This window comes from Vanessa atalanta, chromosome 8, assembly GCF_905147765.1.
Source record: "Vanessa atalanta chromosome 8, ilVanAtal1.2, whole genome shotgun sequence".
NCBI lineage: Eukaryota > Metazoa > Arthropoda > Insecta > Lepidoptera > Nymphalidae > Vanessa > Vanessa atalanta.
This window is the reverse complement of record NC_061878.1, coordinates 9,483,156-9,497,649: the sequence shown is the minus strand read 5'-3', so window position 1 is coordinate 9,497,649 and position 14,494 is coordinate 9,483,156. Positions and strand designations below refer to the sequence as shown.

At 33.1% G+C, this 14,494-nt stretch overlaps 2 protein-coding genes across 2 annotated transcripts; one reads left to right on the top strand and one right to left on the bottom strand.

Annotated features, from left to right (window-relative positions):
* The first annotated feature begins 1,683 nt into the window (after positions 1-1,683).
* LOC125065909 (protein ALP1-like) lies at positions 1,684-5,295 on the top strand. Its single transcript, XM_047673766.1, has 2 exons — positions 1,684-2,796; positions 4,087-5,295. Exons 1-2 carry the CDS (start codon positions 2,341-2,343, stop codon positions 4,858-4,860), a joined length of 1,230 nt encoding a protein of 409 aa, XP_047529722.1. The 5' UTR covers positions 1,684-2,340; the 3' UTR covers positions 4,861-5,295.
* Positions 5,296-6,129: 834 nt separating this feature from the next.
* Positions 6,130-13,795, bottom strand: LOC125065854 (H(+)/Cl(-) exchange transporter 7). Its single transcript, XM_047673700.1, has 15 exons — positions 13,462-13,795; positions 13,264-13,368; positions 12,945-13,143; positions 12,593-12,702; positions 11,800-11,943; positions 11,346-11,523; positions 10,182-10,331; positions 9,951-10,092; positions 9,720-9,858; positions 9,120-9,383; positions 8,806-8,982; positions 8,284-8,493; positions 7,991-8,161; positions 7,407-7,568; positions 6,130-6,615 (listed from the first exon to the last, which is right to left on the bottom strand). The coding sequence occupies exons 1-15, from the start codon at positions 13,591-13,593 to the stop codon at positions 6,514-6,516; spliced, it is 2,385 nt and encodes a 794-aa protein (XP_047529656.1). The 5' UTR covers positions 13,594-13,795; the 3' UTR covers positions 6,130-6,513.
* Between the last annotated feature and the right edge of the window lie 699 nt (positions 13,796-14,494).

Sequence of the window (14,494 nt, the reverse complement as noted above, 5' to 3'; positions counted from 1 at the left end):
TATTATGAATTATTCAATATCAATATTCAATCCAGTCAGTCTTGAATTAAATCTAGGTATATAATTTAATTGAAATGAAAGAAATATTAATAATATTTAGAAAATAATTAAAATTTAATGTTTGAAATGACATAAAATGTGAAACTGTAAATTAATATTTTTAATAGTATAAGAAATAAATAAAAATACAAAAACTAAATGTTACTTTTTAAGAAATTGTATTATTAGATATGAATATGAATGTCATTACTTAAGTATAGTTTTTTTTTGCATTTTAGCAAAATGAAATTTTAAAATATGAAGAAAGAGAAATAAAGGGAGTTTATTATTCAATATGCAACCTCTTTAATGTGATACTATAGAATAAGAATTTTGTGGAATACACAGGCGTTTTAAGTTCAAGATATCTAGATGATCTTTAATCTCTACTATGCAATTCACATGAGAACTTATGTGCTTTTTAAAGTAATTGGAGGAACACAAACAGTAATAAAGAATTTAATTACTATAATTTAAATAAACACATACTTCGTTTTTACTTTAATTTACATACCTGAGTCCTTTTTCCTCATTTCATAAAAGGACTTAACATGTAAAGGAAACTCATTCAAAGTATCATCAGATAAAGGTGGTCTAGTAAGCTTCTCAGTTGGCACTGCAGTTTTAAGTAAACGATTTCCTTTGGTATTGAAAAACTCAGGCACAAAATGAGAACCACATATATACGGGTAGCATGCTTCTAAGTTTACTTTTCATAAGTCGGTTCGATTCAAATATACGACCAGATACTTAAGTTTTTCTGTTATAAACTTGTAAAATTGTAAACATTAAAATGTTAGATGTTTTGATAAATTTAATAATGTGAAGACATAAAATAAATATGGTATTTAACTTACTGATCTGGGTCTAAAGGAAAACTTGAAAGGAGCGTGTTAGACTTGGGTAACTTTCGCACACTTCCTATAATTGTAATGTCGTATATTCTCCATTACAATACAATTAGTAATTAAATAACACAGTTATTATCAATGAAAATACAATTTTCAAGATACACCGAACTTCACAAATACGTTGTCAAATTCGAAATGTCGAAAACAAATATGGCTGTTCTCTGTAACAAACTACCAACATTCCGAATGATTTATATCTGTGTGTTGGCTAAGGATTCATAAGTTTCTCGATTCCGTTCTTCAACTAAATTTAAACTTTATTACGTACGTAATAAGGTTAAGATTACGTTGCTTTGCAATGTTTTCGACCATTTCTTAGAAACTGTCGCCGCACTGATCATAAACTCTTAAAGGTGTACAAAGGTTATAACAAAATAAAGTTTAAGCTATCTTCTCTATCTCTACGTACAGATAACTGAGAAGATAGCTTAACCAAATAACCTTGAAAACAAAAAAGTTTTTAATCAATCTATGAATCTAATTTACTCTGTGTCCGCATAAGCTAGTATTCATCAACCGTAACCGATTGTATTGTTATTATTTAATTTTAGGAATTAATGTTGAACTAAATAGTGTGTAAGCAAACTCTTTTTTTTAATATTAAATTATTTTATTTCAAAGTTTGGATTGGTATTGTTTTCACTCGAATATGATGACACTCGACTTATCACTCAGTGGTTTATTACTTAGTAGTTAGTACTCTGTGGCCTGTTCCTATGTCAAAGCTTATGTATTATCTATGCAACTCACAACCACAACTGACAACTGACGTTTGATTAATCAAAATATTGAAAATAATTGAAGAAAAACCGTAAGCCAAGAAAATAAAGAAAAACCGAATTTGTATTTATTATAAATACGAAAGCTAGAGATATAACTTTGTCAATGGATGAATTCGTCAATTACATATTGCTTATATTAGTAATACTACCAGTGATTTTGTTCATAAATTTGTGGGCCGGTATAGGATGGGAACTTTTTGTAAATAATTAAAATTGGAAAGAAAGTTATCTCGTCTGACTCGTTAATAGAAAGTCGTATGGTACTAACCGACCTGCTGATGGAAAAAAAACTTCACCCAGCTACATGTTGTGCAGTTTGACAACAACTAAAGCATTAATTTAAGGGCGCATTTTCATTGGTCGATAAGGCCCGCATTCGGGGTGCGGGAGATTTCTGTAACGCATGCCATAGGGCCCGCAAAGAGTTTATCGTTTTCACTGGTCGTCAGAGCCCGATTACGGGGTGCGGGTGATTTCTATAACGCATGCGATAAAGCCCGCATGCGGGGAGCCATTTTCACTGGTCGTTAGAGCCCGCATTTGAAGTGCGAGAGAATTAGGTACCTACAGTTTGGCAGTGGGTTTTGAGATAAGCAGACGTACTCGCCATGGATCAACAATTATTGCTTTGTGGAGCAATTTTGACTATTTGCGGTGTATTAAAAAAGAAATTAATAACTTCTTTGAAGAAAAAGAAAAAGAGATTTTGGATGCGAAATTTACTTAAAAGTAGAAAGATGCACGGTGCTTCTAATACGTTGTGTGCGAACTTGAATCCGGCATTGGAATGTGATGTAGAAGATCATGATAATTTTTTCAGAATACCTAAAAACTTATTTGACGATTTATTGAGAATGGTAGAAAAAAGAATTGAAAAAAAAGACACATTATTTCGTGAGGCTCTTCCTGCACGATTAAAACTTGAGGTCACCTTACGTTATTTAGCTACTGGAGATTCTTACAAAAGTTTATATTACTTATTTCGTGTGTCCCCTTCTATTATGAGCAGTTTTATACCAGAAGTGTGTGACGCTCTCTATGATGCACTGGCAGATTATATAAAAGTAAGTACATATAAATATAAAAATAGTAAATAATATTAAGATTATAAAGCAAATGTTTATTTAAATTTTGCAATATTCTTACAAATTTGTACGTTTCGAAGTTTTAATTACGTTACGTACGTACGTACGTTAAGAAGTTTTAATTGAGCAGAATACACTTCCGGTCACCTAAAGCGTACCACCCTTTTTTATGGACACCAATTTATTGAACTATATTGAAATGCCGTTTTCGGAGTGTTATGGGCAGAAACAACAAATTAGGTTACAAAATATTGTTTTCAAATGTACGTTCTTAGAAATAGTTTTATTTGAAAGAAAGAAAGAAATTTTCTTCTCTTCTTTCGAAAAATCTTTAGAAAAATCTTTCTTTCTTTCAAATAGTTTTATTTAAATTTTTTTCATTTTTTCATTTGATAACCAAAAATGTATCGTTTTTCTCCGATGTACGGATATTGTGTACAACCACCTCTAAATATTGACTAACAAAATATTTCTTTATTGTTATTAGTTTCAAATTTCAATGTCTAGTGGATTACAAAGTGGTTCGATTTTGGTGTCCGCGAGTGTAGTAATCATTTAATCAATATCAAATAATTAAATGAAATAAAAATGCCTTACCAGGCAAATAGATGTTGCATAATTATAAATAATATATAAAATTGCTTCATATGTTTGTGAAACTGATGTTGTTGAAATCGTCTTCATAGTTAGATAAATTAGACACAGATGCGGAACTTAAATATCCTGGATTTTCTGGATCCCTATGATCCAGAAAACCAGGATATTGGACGTCGAGGTACCATAGGACAACAACGAAGATTTGGTTTGCTGTCTCAATGCTTTTAATTGAATTTCCGATAAAGCCTTTTGAATATCTGTTTTTGCAATAATTGAAAACTCGCGTGGTAATGTACGTAAAGTCGAGGCTATATATCTCCCAAAAATGTCGAATTCATCTTCTTTATTTTGTAGTAACGATGTTGTATTTTTAGTAACATTCTCGGTAATTTTATTTATTTTGTCAATGGCTTCATGTACCTCGTCCTGTCTTTTATTTGATTTGCCCCTTTTCTTCGTTGCTAGTTTTGATGGCAATGTAGATGAAGACGTTTCGGTTAGTTCTTGAACTCGATTTTCAATAATTTCATCTACAGCATTTGAGTTTTCTTCTCTATCATTCTCTTCTAATACCGTATTATTATTTTCGAAGTCAACAGTATCAGTAGCTATTTCCGAATTTTCATCGATCTGTAAATAAAAAATATTCATGATTATATGTTCTTTTTTCAGGTCCCAAACACAGAACAAAAATGGATGGATATAAAAACTGGATTTCAGTTAAAGTGGAATTTTCCTGGATGTATTGGGGCAATTGATGGTAAACATATAAACTTGCGAGCTCCAGCCTGTAGTGGATCTGAGTCCTATAATTATAAAAAAACTTTTAGCATTGTTTTACTAGCTTGTGTCGATGATGATTATTCATTCACTTATATTGATATTGGAGCAAAGGGCAGATATTCTGACGGCGGAGTTTTTAGTAATTGTTCTTTAAAACGAGCAATTGATGACGGTAGTCTGAATATTCCAGCAGAAAGTGTTATTGTTGCGGATGCTGCATTCCCGCTTCAAAATAATATAATGAAACCATACCCGGGAAATAATCTAACGACACGGCAAAAAATTTTTAATTACCGTCTTTCAAGGGCTCGGCGAATTGTAGAAAATGCGTTCGGTATATTGGCAAGCCGATTTCGAATTTTTGAAAAACCAATAGCCAACAACGTCAAGAATACCATAAAAATAACAAGGACATCTTGCGCGCTTCATAATTGGCTAAGAAAAAATGATTCTAATTATCTTGAACCTGGACTTGCGGATTATGAAGATATCTCTACTGGTATAACAATTAATGGCTCCTGGAGACAAGTACCTCTTCGAAACTTCGAGAACATGGGAGAAGATAATACCTTAACTGAAAATGGGACAACAATTCGGGATAGATTCGCTGATTACTTCAGTAGTGAAGGTGCAGTGCCGTGGCAAACAAGATTTATTCACTAACATTCCGGAACAATTTGAGGGTAGACTGCACTAGGGACAGCGCCGCGGCAGAACCCACTATGCCCCGCGGCACTTGTTTCTTTAATAATACACTTCTCATGAAAAAAACGAAACATTTCGATTTTTATTTAACTTATGATAATAAAACATGAAGTACCTATATAAAAAAAAATATTTGAATTGGATCATCAATTCATTAACTTTTTTAATTGAACACCTCATGGTATCACTACTAACCTAAACACACATTTTTTCAGTAATCTTTAAAAAACAAACTCGCGAGGTGTTTTTTTTTATGAGAAGCGTATTAGATTGTCTCGTGTTACTCCAAAAAATGTCTAAATAATAAAATATAAAAAAAATAGTGATATTTTATATAATATTATATTCTTAAAAATATATATTAAATAACCTACTTAATTAGGATTGTCTTTGGTAACATAAATAAAGTTTGTATACTTACATTTGAAAATGTCTTCTCTTTATTTTTAAATGCTCTTAAAAATCCATCGGCAATTGAAAACCATGACACCTTCGGTTTATAAACAGAATCTCGGTCGCTTCCGGATCGAGTGCTCTTTTCAATTTTTTTTAATTCTTGATAGTACGATGACCTTAAATTTTTAATTTTTTTTGGTATATCTTTGTCTGAGATGCCACTAATGTTTAAGTTTTCCGCAATTTGTTTGTACGCACTTTGTCTTGCGTCATGATTTTTATACAAAGCACTCGTTACGTTCCACAAACATTCGTAGTCTCGATAGATCTCTACGAGTTTTAGCATTTGTGAATCCGAAAACCGTTCAGCCATTTTGCTCCCACGCTGCGTAAATAAACAGCGTTAATAATATAAATAATGCGCGTAGTATTGATGACGTCTAATGAATGACTGAACGGAGGCGAGTCACCGCATGCTTTGTATCTACCGAGTTATCGACTGACTAGTTTCATTGGTCGTTATCCCGAATGCGGATATCACCCGCACACGTTTAATCGACCGAGTTATCGACCAGTGGATTTCATTGGTTGTTAGCTCGCATGCGGGTACTCCCCGCAATCGGGCTAACTACCGACTTATCGACCAATGAAAATGCGCCTTAAAGCATTAATTTAACTTTAAAATACAATTGTAAATAATAATAAAATTACAATGTCTTTAAAATGTTTATTATTAAATAACATCTAATAAACTTTACCATAAATAAATCACATTTATAAAACATTTACAAGACAATTTAATAAAACATTTATAAATATTAATTTTATATTTTATACATAGCTTTGGTAAATGTCTTTTGATTAACATTGATCACATAAGTACATTAATTGATTCTTAATCTATGAAATTCAGTTTTATTTAGCTTCTATATTATAATACCAGCTTTTCATCATAGCCCGATATAAAATCACCATAAATATTTATCTTTATTTGTACATAAAAAAATAAGGATCTAAGAACACAAAGTAACATATATGTGCACTAAATAATAATATTTTACCCATAATATCGTCATATATCCATAATAATTGGAATTTCATAATATCATATTGTATATCAATTAAATTACACTATATGGCAATGTCCTCCATTTTCATATGACTGGTTTGTTCAGGCTGTGTACCTATGTCGTGTGATCTAATTTTATGCGTTTGTTAAATTTCACTAGAAAGTAACAATTCCTCCATGCCCATGTGACCTCGATGCCTCCATACTCTGTATCTGGCGATATCTTTACGTGTCACCATCCCTACAACCTAAAGAAAAAAAATTTATAAGAAATTGGTATCATATATCATATTATCTGTTCGTTGCAATTTCCTATGTATTAAATATTTTTATATCCAGCACCCAGACTACTTCTTTGTCATTCCATTACAACTGGGTCATTAAAAGAAAATAAGAGTTACTTTTGCATATATAGCCAATAGCCTATTCCAATGGATGTAGGAAAAAAGATAAACAAACCTTAGATTTACGTGGTTCATGACATTTGCTTATGACTCAGCTATATAGTGCACTACTAAGAGTTTATGATTATTATATCTTTATTTATAATTTCAACACTATTACAATCAACTACTTATTTCCGAGCCGAGGTGGCCCAGTGGTTAGAACGCGTGCGTCTTGTCAGGCAGGCACCACTGAAATTTCATGTGCTTAATTTGTGTTTATAATTAATCTCGTGCTCGGCGGTGAAGGAAAACATCGTGAGGAAACCTGCATGTGTCTAATTTCAACGAAATTCAGCCACATGTGTATTCCGCCAACCCGCATTGGAGCAGCGTGGTGGAATATGCTCCAAACCTTCTCCTCAAAGGGAAAGAAGGCCTTTATCCCAGCCGTGGGACATTTACGGGCTGCTAATGCTAATGTAATGTAACTTATTTCCGATAAAAATTTCGTCGACGTTCAAATCGCCATTTTTTCACTTCACCAACATATTTTACCTTCTAATCTTATCTCTAGAGTAGGTAGATGAGATTTGTCTAACAGTGGGATATTTAAGGTCTGTATACATTTATGAAGAAAATGAGAAAACAATTACTTCATTATGGTCGTTCACAATGGGTAAATGTCGAAGGCCGAGCGCACGGAACAGTCTGAATAGACGAGGTAGCGAAGCTCGGTGCGGGAGCGTGTAGGGCGACGGATTCATAAAAGGCCGCAGATCTATCGTGTATGTCTTCTCCCAATCTGATATTTCGAGCTGTGATCATTAAAATTAATATTATTACCAGTTTTGGACTGTTATATTAAAAATACATTTTATATTCTATAGCTAAAGGCTATCACAAGCATGAAATTTTGAGTGCAAACAAATAAAATTGTGACAACTCAGTAAACATTTGCATTTCATCAAGATAAGCCATTGCGGTTTATAGTTTATTTTTGGGTTAGGATTGAATATATTATATTAATGAAATTCATTACATTCCAAATTAACTTTTTTTTTTCTCAGAAATAATTATAGCAAAATTCAAATCAATTTTTTTCTAGATATTATAATAATGAACACTAACTATGACATACTTAAACAATCAATAAATACATACATATAATGTGGTTTACAGCCATCGAGTACTTCGATTTGTTTTTTATGTATGGCAATTTTACTCAATTTTTACTCACCTCATCTATGGATGGATATCGGGGATACTCTCGTCTAAACATATTCATGTCCACATTGAAGTTGGACCACGTCGTATTTGCGTTCTCGTTGTAAATCTTATTCTGTAGCAGAACTATCAGCTGAGACCTCAGAATAAGTCCACGCAATCGTTTGTACGTTGTAACTTCAGCCTAAAGAATACATGTAAAATTAGGAATATTATACGGCTCAGTATAATTCGTAATATTATAAATATATATTTTCTATTTAAATTTTTGCTCTTCTCGTGACTATATATTTCGAGGTCACTCACGTCGTCGGCCAGCGGCGGGTCGACCACCGGGAAGCCATTGTACGACACGACTCGCAAGATCTCGACGATGTGGCCGACGTTCTCGACCGTGCGGAGAGTGAACACGGGGTGCGACATCACCTCGGACGCGTAGATGTTGTGCGCGAGCGGCGGCGGCTCCCACGGCAGCAGCGGCACGCCCGCCAGCTGGATGTGGATGTCGTAGATACCCTGCGATGGCATTGCTTACAACGTAACTTTATGTATACATGTTATTTTATTTTAAATTGAGTTCTGAATTCTTAAAAATACTAATGTTAAAATTAAAAAAAAATAATATATTAATTTAAGTTTGATTCGCAATATGTGTTATAAGAGTTATTGATTATTTTATTCAAATCGCAATATCATGGAAGGCAGAAGAACTTTCCATGTCATCTAGACCAAAGGCAGGCATTTTTTTTGGCCTCGAAACAATTTACAATGTAAATGGCCTGCACTACAAGTTTACACTACACTTTTCGGATAATAGAGGACAGGCACCTCGTTGAAGAAATCACCGGTCCACTTGGCGACGACGAGGGTGATAATGATGGGCAGCGCGTTGGAGATCTGTCCCGTAGTCTCTATGATGATGACGGTGAGCGAGATGGTCATGCGCACCACGCCGCCCAGCTGCGCCGCCGCGCCCACCAGCGCGTACTTCGCGGGGTTGATGCTCTGCGCATGCAAAAAGATACATTCAAAATATTTTTCTTCATTATTCGAGCAAGCCACAAAGCCATTTGTTATGAATAATAATATGTTAAAAGCCATTTGTTGATAAACTTGATATCTTTATATAAAAAATAACTTACATTCTGAGGCAGCATGAATTGTATGAATATAGCCAGTAGTCGTCCCCAAGCGGCACCGGTGAGCAGATTGGGAATGAAGAGACCGCTGGAGACCGCCAGACCGAAAGTCCACGTCGACAGAAGAAAGTAGCAGATCACGAAGAACATTAACGACAATGGCTTGTAGGAGCCCATCGGGTCGTGCAGGAACGACCGGACCGATGCCTCGGGCGTTTGGAACCAGATCGCTGCAAGCGTATTGTATTCACCGTCCGCACAGAAGAGCTGTGAATTTTTTACTTTTAAACATGGCGAATGACGACTTTTTTTGTTTTGTCCAAAAAAATTCAAAATGTGATACCTCGTTTAATGAATAATAAATAAGTAATACAAATCTAAAGATTCATGTCAGGAAAACGCACATTTTTTATATGAACGCACAAGCTACATAAATATTTGTGTATTAAAATATATATTAGTAGGAACCACACTGGTCAGTGTCGCAAAGATTTAAAAAATAAATACTTGGTAATTTTATTCGCATCGAACAACAAAAATATAATAAAAATTATATTATAACCTAGCAAAACATTATGATAAGCAAGGTGTCGTGAATCATACCTGTAGCGGAACCTTGGTGGGGTCCTCGCCGAGGGGCCGGCAGTCGTCCAACAGGAACATCATGAGAAACCCGCACGTGGCGCTGACGGCCGCCACCAGACACGCCTCCACCACGCGCAGCCACGCCGCGCTCACGTACCTAGCACGCAATATATCCATGTAATAAGTACACTTTATATTATATCTCCTATTTTTTTTTCTTACAACAAAGCTATATTAACGTTTTTTTACCTTATGCGAAAAACAGACAATTTGTAATTGATATGGTTCCATAAAGCCCCTAAACATCCTCCGACTAATCCAAAGAACATGAAAACTGGTAATTCATAGAACTGGAATGGAAACGGTTCCATCTTTCCGAGATTCAGTAAGCCTGCAATAAAAAATGGAGCATACTTCATTTCTGACATAAAAAAAGCTAAGACCGTAGCAAAACAATTTCGTTTTATTTCATATTTTTACCTGGATAACTCAATTCTCCTGGGTGACCGTGATAAGCTGACAGAGCAAAGTTGAGAGTAAAAGTGGACACAACAGTCCCAAAAAATGTGCGCCAAGTTAAAGCTTGATTCCAGAAACTTGTGCCTTCTTCCAAAGAAAATAAAACGCCTCCTAAAAGATTAAATACAATGTTTTAATAGATATTACATGAATTTAAACTCCAGAATGCTGACATGACGTCAGAATAATACTTTAATTATTCGATTATTTAAAAATAAAAAGCAAGTGGAATGGCAGCACATGCCATTCATTAGCCAGTTTTTAATTTACGAGTGAGTGGATCGAATGGTCAAGAAAATACAAACGGCAGAACTAAAGATGAGCAACATTGGTTTGTAATTTTAAAATCGGCGTAAACACATAATTTAAAAAACATTATTAATAAATTGATTTTTTAAGCTTTCCGCAAGATTGGACTAAAGGTCTCGACAGTCGAATAAAAACGACTGACTTACGACTTTTGACGCAATGATTGACGCCGACTCTGATTTTCTAAAAGATATACCAGGTATGTCACTTAGGTCCATTACATCCCTTAAGTAACTACTAAACATTATAATGGCGTCAATATTTTGAGGTTCAATGTCATTACAGTTGATGACACACTAAAGGGAATTACCCAATATCATTTATTATTGCAAGTAATCAAGTTGTAAATTCACGCAATTTACAACTATTTGATTACTTGCAATAATGATATAAATTAAATCGTCCAGAAATACTAACTCTCTTCATTATGATAAGTTCGAGCGTCACTCCCGATAAATATATAATATTTGAACAAAGATACAAAACATATTCCTTTGTATAGTCACCATCTAACTGCCACCTATTTTTTCACAAAGAAACTTTTGGCAAGAAAGTTTTTTTTATACAACATAAAAATCACAACAGCATTCAATATTTATTTAAAATAAAGCTTCAAGAAGAGTTTCAAAATAATAGTACAATGCGTTGGAGAATCACGCAGAAATTCAGAATGAATTCATTCATCAATCAAAAATATTGAGGACTAAAAATATTCTGTTTTTATATACTTTTTCTATCATCAGCTACGTTATTCATTCCACCCTCGCCATTATAATCATAAACATTATTACTAAAAACCAATTTAGCCTATTTTACCAATAGGTGCTCCAAAAGCTGCAGACACCCCTGCAGCCGCTCCACCCGAAACAAAATCACGTTTTTCATGATCCTCTCGGAAGTATTGTAATATCTTGAAGTCTTTGTTGAAGGTTGTGCTTTTGCCTTGGGATATGCCTGCTGCTACTACCGCCCCGCTGTGTATCATCGGACCTTCCTACATACAGGAGATTAGTACTTGAAGTCAATACAGAAGTGTTACATATAGTTATTGGTTGTCATCAATAAAATGAGCTGCTGCTCATAGAACATATTGTGAATCGTGATATCGTGAAAGATTGTGTGTCCAAAACATATGAATTTTAACTTGCTCAAATTGTGTTTGTAATTCTGAATCTGCTAGGAAAGCAATACCTCAGACTGTAGAAATTATGTCTATTGTTTAGTGGAAAGACTTAACTAATAAAAAGGATATTTTGAAAATAAAACTTACTTTACCACCAGCCAATCCACCAACAACAGCAGTGATTACACCAACTGCCTTTACAAATAGAGTCTTGATCCTTACAACCCTCGGGACTTTTACTCCATTCAAATAACACTTAACTTGTGGAATGCCACTGCCAGCAGCGACAGGCTATAACAGAAAAACACAATTAATTATCATATCAATTTTTACATTGATTAAGATTTCATAAAAACATGGTTTAACATATTATTTGAATTTGATAACCGAGGTGATTGCGGTAGCTCATTGTGACTTTGTGCCACCACCACCTTCACTGTTACTATCAATACATAACATAAGCAATACATAGTAATGTATGATTTGAAAGGTGAGTGACCCAGTGTAACTACAGACACAAGGGACATCTTAGTTCTCAAGGTAAGACACATAGGCAACGAATGAGTGACAAAATGTGTTTTCCGGGGCCAGTGTGAACTGGACTTGGTGACCACTTTCATCCAGTGACAATTGTTTTACAAGAAGTATTTTATTTATTTTTTTAATCTAATAATACAGTATGTTGACGACCTCCGGGGTCGAGTAGTGTGTTACACCGGTTTTCAAGGGGAATACCACTCTGAGGTCCCAGGTTCGATTCCCGACCGAGTCGATGTAGAAAAAGTTCATTAATTTTCTATGTTGTCTTGGGTCTGGGTGTTTGTGGTACCTTCGTTACTTCTGATTTTCCATAACACAAGTGCTTTAGCTACTTACATTGGGATCAGAGTAATGTATGTGATGTTGTCCAATATTTATTTATAACTTATGTTTAACTTACCTCAATATAGGCGACCAACATTGATCCAATGAATACTATACAAATATTTGTTAAAACCCACAGCAGGTATGGAATGTACAGTTTGTCCAATAGCACATATTTGTCCACAGCTTAATAAATAGTTTAAGAAAATATGTTATTATAAAATTTATTAAAAAATAACAAAAAAATATACAAATACTGATGACTACATCAATTGAGGCATTTGAGTTTGTTAATCAAAATTTATAAAAGAGTTCATTACATTAATGCTTTTTACAAAAACATCATTGTTTTATCTAGGCATAATATAATTATTATAAATCAAAACCTGCATATATTTATACAAAATAAATTTTGTTGTTAAGGATACATTTCTTGAGTTGCTCATATTTAATTTTGGAGAATTCTTCTATACATATGTCTATAATGAAAGCAATTAGGGCAGTTATTACCCCAATGAGCAACACAATAACCCATCGAGCGATATCCTTCCACACAACAAAAGGATAGCCTCTTTTTCTTTCTTCATCTAAGAGCAAATGATTTTCGCATGTGTCATAATCTAAGCTCTGCAAAATACAAGACATTACACATCAAATTTTGTTATTGTTATAAGGTGTTTATTAAATGTATAAATACAATATTGTCTATATTGAAAAAATATATTCAAATCATAAAGCATGTACTACCTCATATTTAGCTGAAAGAATATTTAATGATCCTGGTTCGATTTTTTGCACTGGTTGTCTCCTTCTTATACCGTGACTACCATGCAAATCATCTTCCATCGATTCCTAGATTACATAAATTGACATAATTATGATTCATAATTAATAATCATTAAAAGCAAGTCATTGATAAGTAAGTTTTGGAACCTTTACACATACTTGGAGTTCTGAAAATTTGTTGAGTTGAGTGAAATTCGATGAAGTAGCTTCTTCATTGCTAACTAATTGAGCTGTATCCGATGTTGCTACTGAAATTGTCTCTTCGATCACTTGTGAAGAGGAAGTACTCATTTTCACAATTTTTTTAAAACTTTTATTTTGTTGCGCATGTCAATAGAAACGTTAGATTATTATTAGAAATTTGAGTGTAATAAAAACAAGGATATGTCTCAAATTACCATATAACTATTAAAAATAATATAATTTTCACTTTTATTTCAATATCACATTGTTTATATTAAAAATAAGAAAATAACATAATGTTTCCTTCAGACTTCAGAATACAATGGCAAATGTCAAAATGACAGGTAATAGATTGAATTATTTACGTCAATATAATCAATGGAGCGATTACGAAAAGCTTAGAGTATATACGTAGATATAAAAATGAAGGAATATAGTAACTATCAGTTATATCATCGTATAACTCTTTTGTAGAAAATTTTACATTTCAATTTCTATATTATCCTCGTTAATGTATTAAAATGGATACATTAAAAAATATTTTTTTTTGTTACTGTAAGTCGTACTATACTTTTAAAATATATTATTTTAACTATGTAAATGTTAATCTCTGTAGATAAATATTAATGTTAACGATTATACTAATCGTTACAAATGTCAAAAAGCCATTTCTATATATTCATATGGTGTATTGTATTACAAACGACTGTATTATGTTGGAATGACTGTAATAAGGCATAATACAGTTTCGATAAAAAAAACATGCTAAAGATATTCCTTTGGGATTATTTAACTTTAAATAGTCACAATAATTTATGTAATTAATATAATTTAACTGCATAATTAATATGATTTAAACCACCATTTCATAAAAATACTGTTATGTTAAATGTAAATTAAAGGAAATTGCTCGCTTAAAGTTTTTTAATTACGTGTTAAGTCGTATGTTTGAATGAATTATATATTTAAAAGGTATTTTTGTTACAAATTATTTACGAAAAAAGTTCGT